At 42.3% G+C, this 16,831-nt stretch overlaps 2 protein-coding genes across 2 annotated transcripts in view; one reads left to right on the top strand and one right to left on the bottom strand.

The window, feature by feature from the left end:
• Positions 1-16,831, top strand: part of SORCS3 (sortilin related VPS10 domain containing receptor 3) — a 619,218-nt gene that overhangs the window by 49,575 nt on the left and 552,812 nt on the right. The window lies entirely within an intron of this gene.
• Positions 844-2,387, bottom strand: LOC122446634 (28S ribosomal protein S29, mitochondrial-like). The gene has a single exon (XM_043477074.1). It carries the CDS (start codon positions 2,290-2,292, stop codon positions 1,099-1,101), a length of 1,194 nt encoding a protein of 397 aa, XP_043333009.1. The 5' UTR covers positions 2,293-2,387; the 3' UTR covers positions 844-1,098.

The raw sequence follows: 16,831 nt of genomic DNA, 5'->3' as shown, positions 1-16,831 counted from the left end.
AGGGAGAAATAACAATAATCTCAGATACATAGATGATACCACCCTTATGGCAGAAAACGAAGAAGAACTAAAGAGCCTCTTGATGAAAGTGAAAGATGAGGCTGAAAAAGTTGGCTTAAAACACAACATTCAGAACATGAAGATCATGGCATCCAGTCCCATCACTTCATGGCAAATAGATGGAGTGAGAAACTTTATTTTTTTGGGCTCCAAAATCACTGCAGGTGGTGACTGCAGCCATGAAATTGAAAGACGCTTGCTCCTTGGAAGAAAAGCTATGACCACCCTAGACAGTGTATTAAAAAGCAGAAGCATTACTATACCAACAAAGGTCCATCTAGTCAAACCTATGGTTTTCCCAGTAGTCATGTATAGATGTGAGAGTTGGACTATAAAGAAAGCTGAACGCCAAAGAATGGATGCTTTTGAACTGTGGTGTTGGAGAAGACTCTTGAGAGTCCCTTGGACTGCAAGGACATCCAACCAGTCCATCCTAAAGGAAATCAGTCCTGAACATTCTTTGGAAGGAGTGATGCTGAAGCTGAAAATCGACTACCTTGGACACCTGATCCAAAGAACTGACTCCTTGGGAAAGACCCTGATGCTAGAAAAGATTGAAGGTGGGAGGAGAGGGATGGCAGAGGATGAGATGGTTGGATGGCGTCATCAACATGATGGACATGAAGTTGAGTAAGCTTCTGGAGTTGGTGATGGACAGGGAAGCCCGTCATGCTGCAGACCCTGGGGTCGCAAAGAGTAGGACATGACTGAGCGACTGAACTGAACTGACTGATGATTGATTCTACTGTGTATTTCTTTTTTTTTTTAAGAAACACAATTTAATTTTTAAGAAAAAGCTACATGATTATTTAAAATGTGAAAACCACATCTAATAAACTGGTGTTAGTTTCAGGACCTCTTGTTGCCATCATAGTCCCATTACAAGGAACCCACTACAACAAAGGCTAGGAGCTGACTGCAGTCCTGTTGGCTCGACGTGTGCAGGCGCCGGGCCACTCTTGTATACTGTGGGGCCTCCCACCTGACTGGTCCATTAAAGAAACATCCATTGTCTTCCATGCACTTTGTGACCATGGCTTAGAGGTAGGCACAGAGCCGCTCCAGCAGCCCGGGATTCCTATTACTTAGGGACAGCAGCTCCTTCTTCCCTTCTTCTGTATGAGCTTTCTCATGTTGAAGCCAATTGTTCTCCAAATAATACTGAATACAACCTTCAAATTCCTTTGGGTTATAGTTGGAAACCAGCATGGGAATAAAGGGATCCAGGGTATCAAATCCTTCCTTTCCCAGCAACTCCTGGGGCAGATAGGCTTTCCGGGGCTTCAAGAGAGACCCAGTCTGGCTCACAGTCAACACAATGGCACCTCCTTGCCAATCATTTTTCACCATTTTCCTCAGGTTGTAAATAAGGGCTAGTTCTTCTGGGGCAATCGGGCTTTTATCTTCTCTTTTCAGTGTGGTCCTTCCCCAGAGAGCATTGACTCCATCCACTGCCACCAGGAGGCGAAAAATACCCAGAGAACTTTGCCTCTTTAGCTCTTTAAGCACAATCCCAACTGCGTCTGTGGCATTCCTCACTCGCATTATGCCCTGTTCAACTACTTCTGCCAGAGGACTGCCTTTCTCAGTGCTTTCTCGCTTATTCCAGACATACTTGTCTTGAACTTTTATCTGACTCAAGAAACGCTCGTTTGCAGTTTTGAAATTCTTCAGCCAGATTGAAGCCTCTAAAGGTTGATCAAAGCGCTGTTTGTTGTAGGTGGACTGCAGAAGATCCCAGCAGTTTTTGACCCAAAGATGAGCATCTGGAATATGCAGTATCAGCCAGTCTTGTTTTGCACAGAGATGGATAATGTGGCAAAGACGGAGGGTTTTTCCTGTTCCCTTCTCGCCGTAGAGAACGTACTGTACAGCTGGATGAGCAAAATTGGTGTTTTTCAGGTAACGCAGAAGCTCGAGGGCTGGTTTCCTTACCATCAGGCAAGCTTCATTGAATGTCTTCACCTGCATTACAAAGCGAGGAGGCAGGCCATGGGGGAATATGGTCTTTAGATCGTGGACAGATATGCTGTAGTGCTGACCCACATGCTGCTCCCCATGCTTTGCCGGATCGTTCTCAAGGGTGCGGGAAATAGCTCTGGGACTCTCATTTGGAACCTGGTTATTCAGATGAGCAACAAGGCACTGGGGTGCCTGGGTCCCTAAGTGCAAAAAACGTCCAGGGTCCAACTTATGGACCCTGGAGACAAGCCTTGTCATTCCTTTCAGCATTATCCCTGTGCGAGTCACAAACCAGCGCTCCCCGCCCGGCAAAGGGCAGACACTGTCAAGCGCTGTCTCCACGCCGCGCGTCCCGCAGCGGAGAAGCAAGCTTGAGTCCTGTGTATTGCCTTTTTTTCACTTACTGTAGTTGAGTATCTTTGCAGATCTGCACATATAAATCTACTTCATTCTTTTCTGCTTGTGCATAATATTCTCCTGGCTTCTCAGGTGGCGCCAGTGGTAAAGAACCTGCCTGCCAATGCCAGAGATGCAAGAGATGCGGGTTCAATCCCTGGGTTGGGAAGATCCCCTGGAGAAGGAAATGGCAACCCACTCCAGTATTCTTGTCTGGGAAATCCTATAGACAGAGGAGCCTGGTGGGCTACAGTCCATGGGGTCACAAAGAGTCAGAAATGACTGAGCTGTTCACATACACAATACTTATTGGCTTATTTAAAATTTATTTTAAATGACTATGATTGGTGGATATCTGTGTTGTTTCAAGATTTTCTATATAGTATGTAAAACTTCAGTGAATATCCTTTGTTCAAACACCCATTATACCTTTTAAACATGACCGTCAACTTGCACCAGTTTGAATACACAATAGGGGCTGAGTCATCAATGGCTGAATGGAACTGAGGACAAAGTACAGCTTGATGAGAGATTATAGGTATGTGACTCTCCTTGGCACACAATTTGGCACTGATTTTTCAGAAGAGATTGAACATCATGAATACATTTGGACAAGGATTCTCTGATGCCCTTCTTGGTGAAAGCTTGTTCTGGCCAGATTGTCTCAGTCCTGCTGGCCATTCCTTTTTATGTCCCAGAGAACTTTTCCTGGTGGTGTGCTTTGCCTGTGTGCTGAAGATAGGATAATCCTTTTCTTCCTTTGTAGTTTTAGGGTATGGACTTTAATCTGAACCCATTTGCAGATTATCACAGGGCTGCTGCCCAAGTCTGTTAAAATGTTCACAGGTGTTTCAGGCTTCACACAACAAGGGGGCTATTCAAAGAGAACAGGGGCATCGCCGGGTGCTAAGCCTCCAACATGTAAATAAGCATCAGAAAGGATCCTCTATGAAGAGTTAATTTTTAGATGCATCCAGGACACTCTCCATGACACAGTAGGTGATCTAGCCCTATTAGTGCATCTAAGTGAAGGGTCTAGTTAAATGATGCCATTCAGTGTATTCAGTCTTGTCTGTGGTTTAATTCCTTCACCCAGAAGTCTGAGCAAGCCTAGTGTCTCCGGTGCATTCTAATGGAGGTCGACTTTTAAAGGGTTTTGTGTACTATGTTGCCTTGAGTTCAGGAGAAGAGGTTTTCATGAGGACCATTAATTGGAGCAACCCATGGGTCATGCAGTTGTAGAGCAGGGCAGGCACTAGTAACCCATTTTAAAGATGCAAATCCAAGGGTCGGAATTTCCCGGCTTATGCAAAAAGTCATACTGGACCAGTGATCAGACCAGGATCTAAGACCTAGACTTCCTGTTTTATGAACTTTCCTTTCAGTCTCTTTCTGCAAATAACCACAGGATATCTCAAAATTGTGTCCACACAGCCTGTGTATGCTTACATACATCACTTTGAGCACCAAACAAAATCTGTATGTGCCGATTCCTGGGTGATAATTTTTAGGATTTTGTTTTGCTTTTGATCATTAACAGGCCTTGACTGTGACTCCACCATCATAGCGAACCACGGTCACTCCCATGGTTCAGCCTATTGTTGGTCATTCTGTTTAGCAGAGGTACCCATATACCCCCCTGTGTATCAGCTCTCCCAAATTAGATACAAGCCTTTTAGGAAGAAAGAGGAGTAGTTTCACTGTAAGGCAACATAATTAGACTTCTCATTGAAAAAATGTCTATTGAATGCTTACCTTGTGTGACTCTGGACTGGACAAAGGGAAGGATGCCAAGCTATGGAAGGAATTGTCCCTGCCTTGGGGAACCTGAAAGTTCTCCTTTCAGTATGATATTGGAGAAAGTGGGGTCACTGTGGTATGAAGGAGTCAAAGAGACAGTGTGGGTCTTTTTATTCTCATAGCAGAAGGGTTTTGGAGGCTAGGTAGCACTTGGATGAAGGGAGTGGGAAAAGGAACAGTCTTCTGGGACCTTTTGAACTCCAAGTGTTTGAGGTTCAGTGAGAAAATGTTGGGTCATTGTAAGCAAATGTGATCCATCTTGCTGCTTTGAGTCCTGTTTGTTAGTTTCTAGAGTGCTGGAATCACTGGTTACTGGGACCCCTTTGCATAGGAAAGACCCTTGGGTTTAGGTATAAAAGGATAAAAGCCTGGACTCCCAAATTATCTCACAGCTGGGTCGTTTGGGCTTTAGCTTTGGTCTCTGATTACCTGGCCATCATCCCTGCCTTCATTCTCATTATCATCACCGGACATGTGCGCAGAGCTCTTGAGGGAAGGTCTTGGTGTGAAGGGAAGACTTTTACTCAGGAGCCTCCTCAGGACTGTAGAATCATGCATATGGATCACTGTTCTACCAAATATCTATAAATGCCAACTAGCAATCAGGTACACACTCAGAGATGAGAGAGTTAACTGGGCTAGGATGTCTGGTACTATTTCAAAGATTACATAAAACCCAACTGATTCTTGAAGAGAAGCTAATATTGGGATCTCCAGATGAATGAGTGGAAGGTGAGTGGGTCAAGAGAATTGTCTGTTCAGATTCAAAGAAGCAGGAATGTAATAGTCTGGGATAAAGTGGACTGGTTTTTCTGGAAGGCAGCGTGCTTGTGGATATCAGGTAGGGGGAGAAGAGAGGGGCTTTAATATGGGAGTCTTTCATATCAGTTTAAAGGCTTAAGAATTTGAATACAAAGTATTAAGAAGTTATAATCAAGAAAAATAAATAACAAAGATACTAAGGAAATTCATGATTATCAGAAAAAAGTAAGAGGTAATAGATTTTGAAAAACATAATTAAAACAATTATTTTAATTGGAGGATAATTACTTTACAATATTGTAGTGGTTTCTGCCATACATCAACATGAATCATCCGCAGGTATACACATGTCCCCTCCCTCTTAAAGGATGGGTGTTTTACTTTTACTCATTAGGGTAATTTTATCTGACTGCAATGTGAGCTTTATTCTAGAACTAATGTATTCTGAGATACTTACAAATTATTTTCTCACTCAGTTCTAAATGAAAGTGTAATAAATACCCATTCAAGCGGCTGTTGACAAATTGCAAACATAACATGCCATGAAACAGAACGAAGTGAAAGTACTGCTTTAGGTGCTTCAGATGCATGAATGGTTGGGCAGATGCTGAGCTGTGATTTCAGGGGTGGGATGGTTTGCCTGAGCCATCCATAGCCTGTCCCTTGATCCCTTTGTGAAGGTAAATGAGATGACTTGAAATGTACATTCACTGTACTGGTCAGGAAGCTTTGGGTGGAAGCTACATAAACTCAAAATTAGTTTAATCCAAAGCATTTAACCAGACTACAAACTTAACCTTAATTAAGGGCTCTGGAGTGGATGTGGCTTTCAATTGATGTTAGATCTAGTGGTTCAGCATGGTTGAGTCTGTCTTTTCCTCTCTCTTCTTCCAAGTCTGCTTTTCTCAGCTTCTTCATTTTGTAGGAGGCACTCTCCATGTAGTAGGAAAGATGGAATTTTAGAGCTTGCAGTGACTAAAGGAGAGATAGCCTCTTTGTTCCTTCCCCTCTTTGTTCTTTTTTCCTTTTCTTTATTTTTGTCTATGAAAAAGTTGCCCATTTGGTTCATGTGTTCCCCCCACTTCTGGACCAATGACTGGTCAGCTTGAAGAGTCAGACTCTCTGATGGACTTCCTTATCAAAATAAAATAGAATGAGAGGAACAGTTTTAAAATGGAAGGGGTGTTGGCCAGACAAGAGAGAGACATAGAGAGATTGGGAGAGGGTGAGGGAGAGGGAGAGGTTCAGATCAAGGTGGTACCAGATGATGCTAGCTGTCTTGAGGTGGGACTCTTTGATCCTATGGCCTTAGATGTTCTCTGCTCCATACTGTCAGCCTCGAATGAAAGCAGGAACTTCATCTCAGCTTGGACTGCAGCATGGGGTGTGGCTGTCAGAGACAGGGACCTTTTGGATCTCACAGTCAACCACAACCCTAACCCTTTGTGGCTGGAGAAAGTGACTTAACCCTTTGAATTTCCATTCCAATTTCCAGAAAACATTATTTGTCCTGATAGAAAGCAACAATTGCTTAGCCTTTGGAGGATGAAGATGCTGAAGTTCCTTTCTTAGAATTTACCAGAAAGTTTTCATCTTGCATTCCCATGCTTGGAATAAGGTAGGAGATGAGTTGATAGGTCATTTGCCCTTTAATCTCTGGTATTGTTCTACCACATCGTGTTTGTATTTGCTGAGTTCCACCTCCCTGGGAAACAGCCTGGGCTTGGAGAGCATACACATAGCAGTGGTTTAGCATTTACCTGAGAAAGTCTTTTAAAAAGCTCATAATGAATGCTGTCTTATGCATCCTTTCTAAACCCCTGGTTAGGAGGAGGCAGATGAGGGGTAGAAGATGGATATGATCTTCTTCATTCGATATTTATAGGAAAGTAAGGCATAGGGAGGGTTAAGTGGTTTATAGGGGAATATCAGTGGCAAAACCTAAAGACAGAAAATCAGTTCAGTTCAATCGCTCAGTCGTGTTCAATGCTTTGTGACGCCATGGACTGCAGCACACCAAGCTTCCCTGTCCATCACCAACTCCCAGAGCTTACTCAAACTCGTGTCCATTGAGTCAGTGATGCTATCCAACCATGTCATCCTCTGTCATCCCCTTCTCCTCCTGCCTTCAGTCTTTCCCAGCATCAGGGTCTTTTCAAATGAGTCAGTTCTTTGCATCAGGTGACCAAAGTATTGGAGTTTCAGCTTCAGCATCAGTCCTTCCAATGAATATTCAGGACATTTTTCTTTTAGGATTGACTGGTTTGACCTCCTTGCAGTCCAGGGGACTCTCAAGAGTTTTCTCCAACACCACAGTTCAAAAGCATCAATTCTTCAGTGAATTTGAAATCACTCTTCTAACAATTGGTCTTCGTCATTTATGGTTCCAATATGCTATTTCCTTTCAAAAGAAAGGAAACATTCCACTTTCACTGGAGAATCCATTAAGATCCGTTGCCCAAAGGATAGTAGCCAAGAAATCATTTAATGAGATCTAGAGCATTTTACAAGGCATGCTGAGTTTCCATTTGTTGTAGCATTGCATTCAACATGCACTTTTCTTATTCTTTTAAAATACAGTAAAAAAGTTTGCTTTCTAAGCTTCTCCACTGATTGCTGATCCTAAATATAGCCAAACTGAAGGGAGTAGGTGTCTGGTTCAAAAGCTCAGGCAAGAGTAGATGTTATTGACAAAAGCCTTCTAAGTATCAAGGATGTGAGGATGTGGATTTTATTTTTTGGTGTCGGGTAGAAAAATGATGCTTCCAGCTCTTTGAACATCAGTAATATTTTATTTCACTGCTTCTGCTGCTGTTGATTCTCATGTTATTTCATGAGTCTATACCAGGAGCTGGCAAACTTTCTGTAACAAGGCAGATAGTAAAGATTTTTGGTTTTGTGGGCTATAGGGTAGACTACGTGACTTTGCTGTTGTAATGTGAAAGTCCCCATTTGCAATATGTACATGAATGGGCAAGCCTTTGTTCCAACAAAACTGTGTTTACAAAAACAGATACCCACTCCAGGATTCTTGCCTGGAGAATCCCATGGACAGAGGAGCCGGCCAGGTTACAGTCTGTGGGGTCGCAAGAATCGGACACAACTGAGCGACTGAGCACACACATACACAAAAACAGATGGAGGGCCAGACTTGGCCCCTGGGCAGTTGTTTGCGCATCCTTTGTGTACACAGTCTCCTGGAGTCTATGTGGTCTCCTCTGCCTGGACACAGCTGAAACACACTGTACCTTCAGTATTTCTATAGCCTCCATCATGATCCATTTCCTTTTCCAGCAGAGTTCTGTTACAGGATTCAGTTTTAAGTGGTATTTCCAAGAACCCCTTTTCCAGTGTCTTCATTTCCATCTTAAGAGCAGTGGATCTTGGGCTGTACTTGAAGGCCTGATTTCAGCTCTGCAGAAGCAAAAATCTTCCTGTTCTATTGGTGGAACATGCTGGAATATGGTCTAGTAAAATGGCACCAGACAAATGTTGATGGAGTCCTCGAATAAGGGAGCCTAAGCAAATTGCTTCACCTGAATGAGTCTATCCTCAGCTGGGAGAACATCCACCTTGGTCACCCTGCAGAATGGTTTTGAGGATTGCCATTCATTCAGTTTCTCTGTATTGAGCACCTGCTTCTCACTGTATCTTTTGCTTGGCATTGGAGATGTGCTGGGCTTCCCTGGTGGCTCAGATGGTAAAGAATCCACCTGCGATTCAGGAGAGCAGGCTTTGATCCCTGGGTTGGGAAGATCCCCTGGAAGAGGGCATAGCAACCCACTCCAGTATTATTGCTTGGAGGATCCTCGTGGATAGAGGAGCCTGGTGGGCTATAGTCCATGGGATTGCAAAGAGTTGGACACAACTGAGTGACTAAGTGCAGCACAGGGGATGTACTGGTAAACCAAATGCTTACCAAGCTTATCTTCAAGTGATCCAATTCATTAGCTCCAATACTTTGGCCACCCGATGTGAAGAGCCGACTCATTAGAAAAGACTCTGATGCTGGGAAAGATTGAGGGTAAGAGGAGAAGGGGGTGACAGAGGATGAGATGGTTTGATGGCATCACTGACTCAATGGATGTAGTTTGAGCAAACTCAGGGAGATAGTGAAGGACTGGCACAGCTGCAGTTCATTGGGTTGCAAAGAGTTGGACACAATTTAGCAACTGAACAACCACATAGGAGAGAAAACTTCCTGTTGATTGATTTTACATGAGTTTAGATTTTCCTGACCTTTTATTTTTATTTTTTTAATTTTTTATTAGTTGGAGGCTAATTACTTCACAACATTTCAGTGGGTTTTGTCATACATTGATATGAATCAGCCATAGATTTACACGTATTCCCCATCCCGATCCCCCCTCCCACCTCCCTCTCCACCCGATTCCTCTGGGTCTTCCCAGTGCACCAGGCCCAAGCACTTGTCTCATGCATCCCACCTGGGCTGGGGATCTGTTTCACCATAGATAGTATACATGCTGTTCTTTTGAAATATCCCACCCTCACATTCTCCCACAGAGTTCAATAGTCTGTTCTGTATTTCTGTGTCTCTTTTTCTGTTTTGCATATAGGGTTATCGTTACCATCTTTCTAAATTCCATATATATGCGTTAGTATGCTGTAATGTTCTTTATCTTTCTGGCTTACTTCACTCTGTATAAGGGGCTCCAGTTTCATCCATCTCATTAGGACTGGTTCAAATGAATTCTTTTTAACGGCTGAGTAATATTCCATGGTGCTTCCTTATCCATTCATCTGCTGATGGGCATCTAGGTTGCTTCCATGTCCTGGCTATTATAAACAGTGCTGCGATGAACATTGGGGTGCACGTGTCTCTTTCAGATCTGGTTTCCTCAGTGTGTATGCCCAGAAGTGGGATTGCTGGGTCATATGGCAGTTCTATTTCCAGTTTTTTAAGAAATCTCCACACTGTTTTCCATAGCGGCTGTACTAGCTTGCATTCCCACCAACAGTGTAAGACGGTTCCCTTTTCTCCACACCCTCTCCAGCATTTATTGCTTGTAGACTTTTGGATAGCAGCCATCCTGACTGGGGTGTAATGGTACCTCATTGTGGTTTTGATTTGCATTTCTCTAATAATGAGTGATGTGGAGCATCTTTTCATGTGTTTGTTAGCCATCTGTATGTCTTCTTTGGAGAAATGTCTGTTTAGTTCTTTGGTCCATTTTTTAATTGGGTCATTTATTTTTCTGGAATTGAGCTTCAGGAGTTGCTTGTATATTTTTGAGATTAATCCTTTGTCTGTTTCTTCATTTGCTATTATTTTCTCCCAATCTGAGGGCTGTCTTTTCACCTTACTTATAGTTTCCTTTGTAGTGCAAAAGCTTTTAAGTTTCATTAGGTCCCATTTGTTTAGTTTTGCTTTTATTTCCAATATTCTGGGAGGTGGGTCATAGAGGATCTTGCTGTGATTTATGTCGGAGAGTGTTTTGCCTATGTTCTCCTCTAGGAGTTTTATAGTTTCTGGTCTTACATTTAGATCTTTAATCCATTTTGAGTTTATTTTTGTGTATGGTGTTAGAAAGTGTTCTAGTTTCATTCTTTTACAAGTGGTTGACCAGTTTTCCCAGCACCACTTGTTAAAGAGGTTGTCTTTTTTCCATTGTATATCCTTGCCTCCTTTGTCAAAGATAAGGTGTCCATAGGTTCGTGGATTTATCTCTGGGCTTTCTATTCTGTTCCATTGATCTATATTTCTGTCTTTGTGCCAGTACCATACTGTCTTGATGACTGTGGCTTTGTAGTAGAGTCTGAAGTCAGGCAGGTTGATTCCTCCAGTTCCATTCTTCTTTCTCAAGATTACTTTGGCTATTCGAGGTTTTTTGTATTTCCATACAAATTGTGAAATTCTTTGTTCTAGTTCTGTGAAAAATACCGTTGGTAGCTTGATAGGGATTGCATTGAATCTATAGATTGCTTTGGGTAGAATAGCCATTTTGACAATATTGATTCTTCCAATCCATGAACACGGTATGTTTCTCCATCTGTTTGTGTCCTCTTTGATTTCTTTCATCAGTGTTTTATAGTTTTCTATGTATAGGTCTTTTGTTTCTTTAGGTAGATATACTCCTAAGTATTTTATTCTTTTTGTTGCAATGGTGAATGGTATTGTTTCCTTAATTTCTCTTTCTGTTTTTTCATTGTTAGTATATAGGAATGCAAGGGATTTCTGTGTGTTAATTTTATATCCTGCAACTTTACTATATTCATTGATTAGCTCTAGTAATTTTCTGGTAGAGTCTTTAGGGTTTTCTATGTAGAGGATCATGTCATCTGCAAACAGCGAGAGTTTCACTTCTTCTTTTCCTATCTGGATTCCTTTTACTTCTTTTTCTGCTCTGATTGCTGTGGCCAAAACTTCCAACACTATGTTGAATAGTAGTGGTGAGAGTGGGCACCCTTGTCTTGTTCCTGATTTCAGGGGAAATGCTTTCAATTTTTCACCATTGAGGGTGATGCTTGCTGTGGGTTTGTCATATATAGCTTTTATTATGTTGAGGTATGTTCCTTCTATTCCTGCTTTTTGGAGAGTTTTAATCATAAATGAGTGTTGAATTTTGTCAAAGGCTTTCTCTGCATCTATTGAGATAATCATATGGTTTTTATCTTTCAATTTGTTAATGTGGTGTATTACATTGATTGATTTGCGGATATTAAAGAATCCTTGCATTCCTGGGATAAAGCCCACTTGGTCGTGGTGTATGATTTTTTTAATATGTTGTTGGATTCTGTTTGCTAGAATTTTGTTAAGGATTTTTGCATCTATGTTCATCAGTGATATTGGCCTGTAGTTTTCTTTTTTTGTGGCATCTTTGTCTGGTTTTGGAATTAGGGTGATGGTGGCCTCATAGAATGAGTTTGGAAGCTTACCTTCATCTGCAATTTTCTGGAAGAGTTTGAGTAAGATAGGTGTTAGCTCTTCTCTAAATTTTTGGTAGAATTCAGCTGTGAAGCCATCTGGTCCTGGGCTTTTGTTTGCTGGAAGATTTTTGATTACAGTTTCGATTTCCTTGCCTGTGATGGGTCTGTTAAGATCTTCTATTTCTTCCTGGTTCAGTTTTGGAAAGTTATACTTTTCTAAGAATTTGTCCATTTCATCCAAGTTGTCCATTTTATTGGCATAGAGCTGCTGGTAGTAGTCTCTTATGATCCTTTGTATTTCAGTGTTGTCTGTTGTGATCTCTCCATTTTCATTTCTAATTTTGTTAATTTGGTTCTTCTCTCTTTGTTTCTTAATGAGTCTTGCTAATGGTTTGTCAATTTTGTTTATTTTTTCAAAAAACCAGCTTTTAGCTTTGTTGATTTTTGCTATGGTCTCTTTAGTTTCTTTTGCATTTATTTCTGCCCTAATTTTTAAGATTTCTTTCCTTCTGCTAACCCTGGGGTTCTTCATTTCTTCCTTCTCTAATTGCTTTAGGTGTAGAGTTAGGTTATTTATTTGGCTTTTTTCTTGTTTCTTGATGTAAGCCTGTAATGCTATGAACCTTCCCCTTAGCACTGCTTTTACAGTGTCCCATAGGTTTTGGGTTGTTGTGTTTTCATTTTCATTCATTTCTATACATATTTTGATTTCTTTTTTGATTTCTTCTATGATTTGTTGGTTATTCAGAAGCGTGTTATTTAGCCTCCAGGTGTTTGAATTTTTAACAATTTTTTTCCTGTAATTGAGATCTAATCTTACTGCACTGTGGTCAGAAAAGATGACTGGAATGATTTCAATTTTTTTGAATTTTCCAAGACTAGATTTATGGCCCAGGATGTGATCTATTCTGGAGAAGGTTCCGTGTGCACTTGAGAAAAAGGTGAAGTTGCTTGTTTTGGGGTGAAATGTCCTATAGATATCAATTAGGTCTAGCTGGTCCATTGTGTCATTTAAAGTTTGTGTTTCCTTGTTAATTTTCTGTTTAGTTGATCTATCCATAGTTGTGAGTGGGGTATTAAAGTCTCCCACTATTATTGTGTTACTATTAATTTCCTCTTTCATACTCGTTAGTGTTTGCCGTACATATTGCGGTGCTCCTATGTTGGGTGCATATATATTTATAATTGTTATATCTTCTTCTTGGATTGATCCTTTGATCATTATGTAGTGTCCTTCTTTGTCTCTTTTCACAGCCTTTATTTGAAAGTCTATTTTATCTGATATGAGTATTGCGACTCCTGCTTTCTTTTGGTCTCCGTTTGCATGAAATATTTTTTTCCAGCCCTTCACTTTTAGTCTGTATGTGTCTCTTGTTTTGAGGTGGGTCTCTTGTAGACAGCATATATGGGGGTCTTGTTTTTGTATCCATTCAGCCAATCTTTGTCTTTTGGTTGGGGCATTCAACCCATTTACATTTAAGGTAATTATTGATAGGTGTGGTCCCGTTGCCATTTACTTTGTTGTTTTGGGTTCACGTTTATACAACCTTTCTGCATTTCCTGTCTAGAGAAGATCCTTTAGCATTTGTTGAAGAGCTGGTTTGGTGGTGCTGAATTCTCTCAGCTTTTGCTTATCTGTAAAGCTTTTGAGTTCTCCTTCATATCTGAATGAGATCCTTGCTGGATACAGTAATCTAGGTTGTAGGTTATTCTCTTTCATTACTTTCAGGACGTCCTGCCATTCCCTTCTGGCCTGGAGGGTTTCTATTGATAGGTCAGCTGTTATCCTTATGGGAATCCCTTTGTGTGTTATTTGTTGTTTTTCCCTTGCTGCTTTTAATATTTGTTCTTTGTGTTTGATCTTTGTTAGTTTGATTAATATGTGTCTTGGGGTGTTTCGCCTTGGGTTTATCCTGTTTGGGACTCTCTGGGTTTCTTGGACTTGGGTGGCTATTTCCTTCCCCATTTTAGGGAAGTTTTCAGCTATTATCTCCTCGAGTATTTTCTCATGGCCTTTCTTTTTGTCTTCTTCTTCTGGAACTCCTATGATTCGAATGTTGGGGCGTTTCACAGTGTCCCAGAGGTCCCTGAGGTTGTCCTCATTTCTTTTGATCCTTTTTTCTTTTTTCCTCTCTGCTTCATTTATTTCCACCATTTTATCTTCTACCTCACTTATCCTATCTTCTGCCTCCGTTATTCTACTCTTGGTTCCCTCCAAAGTGTTTTTGATCTCATTCATTGCATTGTTCATTTTTAATTGACTCTTTTTTATTTCTTCTAGGTCTTTATTAAACAATTCTTGTATCTTTTCAATCTTTGTCTCCAGGCTATTTATCTGTAACTCCATTTTGTTTTCAAGATTTTGGATCATTTTTATTATCATTATTCTAAATTCTTTTTCAGGTAGATTCCCTATCTCCTCCTCTTTTGTTTGACTTGGTGGGCATTTTTCATGTTCCTTTACCTGTTGGGTATTTCTTTGCCTTTTCATCTTGTTTAGATTGCTGTGTCTGGAGTGGACTTTCTGTATTCTGGAGGTCTGTGGTTCCTTTTTATTGTGGAGGGATTTACCCAGTGGGTGGGGTTAGACGATTGGCTTGTCAAGGTTTCCCGGTTAGGGAAGCTTGCGTCAGTGTACTGGTGCGTGGAACTTGATTTCTTCTTTTTGGAGAGCAATGGAGTGCCCAGTAATGAGTTTTGAGATGGGTCTATGTGTTAGGTGTCACCTTGGGCAGCCTGTATGTTGACATTCGGGGCTATGTTCCTGTGTTGCTGGGGAATTTGCGTGGTATGTCTTGCTCTAAAACTTACTGGCTCTTGGGTGGTGGTTGGTTTCAGTGTAGGTATGGAGGCTTTTGGACGGTCACTTATTGCTTAAAGTTCCATGTAGTCAGGAGTTTTCTGGTGTTCTCAGGTTTTGGGCTTAAGTTTCCTGCCTCTGGATTTCAGTTTTATTCTTCCTGTAGTCTCAGGACTTCTCCAGCTATACAGCACTGATAATAAAACTTCTAGGTTAATGGCGAAAAGATTCTCCCCTGTTAGGGACACCCAGAGAGGTTCACAGAGTTACATGAACAGGAGAAAAGGGAGGAGGGAGATAGAGATGAGCAGGAGGAGAAAAAGGGGGATTCAAGAGGAGAGAGACAGATCTACGCAGCTGTCTGTTCCCAGAGTGTTCTCCGTATCTCAGACACCTACAAGGATTCACAGAATTGGATAGGGAAGAGAAGGGGAAAAGAGGAAATAGAGGTGTTCTGAGGTAGAAAACAGAGAGTCAAGATTGGGAGAGAATAATCTTCGGTTTAAAGATAGGGCTTCTCTTTTTTTTTGGTAAGGTTATAGTGTAGTGAAAATGAAAATGAAGAGTAGTAGAGGAGTTCTAGAGGACTTTAAAAGAAATAAGAGAAAAAGAAAAATAGAAAATAAAAGAGAAAACGGAAAGGAAAAAAAAGAAGAAAAAAGAAGAAAAAGAAAAAAGAAAAAAAAACAAAAAAAAAAAGAAAGAAGAAAAAAAAATTTTTTTCCCCCTAATTAAAAAAATCGTAAAAATCTATGAAAATGAAAGTTAAGGAGTAATGGGGGAGTAATAGGGAATTTTAAAGGAAAATAAAAGAGAAAAAATAAAAAAGAAAAAATATAAAAAGAAAAATTTTTTTTTTTTTTTCCTTACTTAGAAAAAAAAAAGTAAAAATATATCTAGGAGTTTCTCTGGAGCTGTTGCGGTCAGTGTGGGTTCGGCTCAGTTTCAGATAGCTCCTCGTTCCAGCTTACACTTCTCGATATCTACAGGGCCCTTCCGTGAAGTCGGTGTTTTCTATAGGGATTTTAATCTGTTGCACCAGTCCCTTCTGAAGCGGTTCCCTTTGTTTATTTGGCTTCTGTTTGCCGGTCTCTTCAGAGCCTCATTTCCGCCCTGACACAGGCGGGCGTAGGTGGACTCTTATTCAGGTAGCTAGTTCCGTTGCGCTGCTGGGAGGGGCTGACGCTGCGGGGATGGGCTGGCCCTGCGGGGCGGGGCTGACGCTGCGGGGAGGGGCTGCCCCTGCGGGGGCGGGCTGGCGCTGCCGGGAGGGGCTGACGCTGCTTTCTCCGTCTGCGCTGCTCAGGCTCCCGGCTGTTCTATATGGAGCGCGCCCCGCGCTGCGCTAGGTTCCAGCCCTCAGGTGTTACACAAAAGCGCGGAAGGAAAAGCTGCGCCTGCTCTCTGTGCCTTCCCCGTCAGAGCGGTCCAGGCAGCGAGGGGCTTGATGGGCGCACTCTCCCCAGGTGTGGCGCACCCACTCCCTTCCGCGGACCCAGGCTCAGTTTCCGCTGGCGCCAGTCGGGTGCGCGCGCCTTCCGCCCTCTGCGTCCCCAGCCCCAGTCCCCGCCCGCGCCGGTCGGGTGCCTGCGCCCTGTGTCTCGCCGCGACCTTCCCCTCCCCCCTGCCTCCTGCCTCTGGCGGGGCTGGGCGGGTCCGCAGCCTGTGACCTCTTCTTGGGACTTTCTCCGTCCCTTTGTTCTGCGAACGGCCGGCAGTGTGTTCCGGCCGGTTAATTTTCTCTCTTTTGGTCTCCCACAGTTCAAGTTGGCACCTCACAGAAGCTCCCTCCGATTGTCCTCAGGGCACTCAGGCCCGGACCCTAGCCCAAGCAAGGCCGCCTAAGACTCCCTTCCCGGGACGGGTCTCCGTCCTTAGCTCTTTGGTCTCACTTTTTATCTTTTATATTTTGTCCTACCTCCTTTCGAAGACAATGGTCTGCTTTTCTGGGCGCCTGATGACCTCAGCTAGCGATCAGAAGTTGTTTTGTGAGGTTTGCTCTGCATTCAGTTATTCTTTTGATGAATTTGTAGGAGAGAAAGTGGTCTCCCCGTCCTACTCCTCCGCCATCTTGGCTCCTCCTCTACCTAATAATTTTTACCTCTTAATCCCCACCCGCATTTTGACTCACCCTTTTCCCTCGCCCCAACTGGTAATCACTAG

This window comes from Cervus canadensis, chromosome 8 (genome assembly GCF_019320065.1).
Source record: "Cervus canadensis isolate Bull #8, Minnesota chromosome 8, ASM1932006v1, whole genome shotgun sequence".
NCBI lineage: Eukaryota > Metazoa > Chordata > Mammalia > Artiodactyla > Cervidae > Cervus > Cervus canadensis.
Note: the sequence above shows the minus strand (reverse complement) of the source record. Positions and strands in the feature narration are given on the sequence as shown.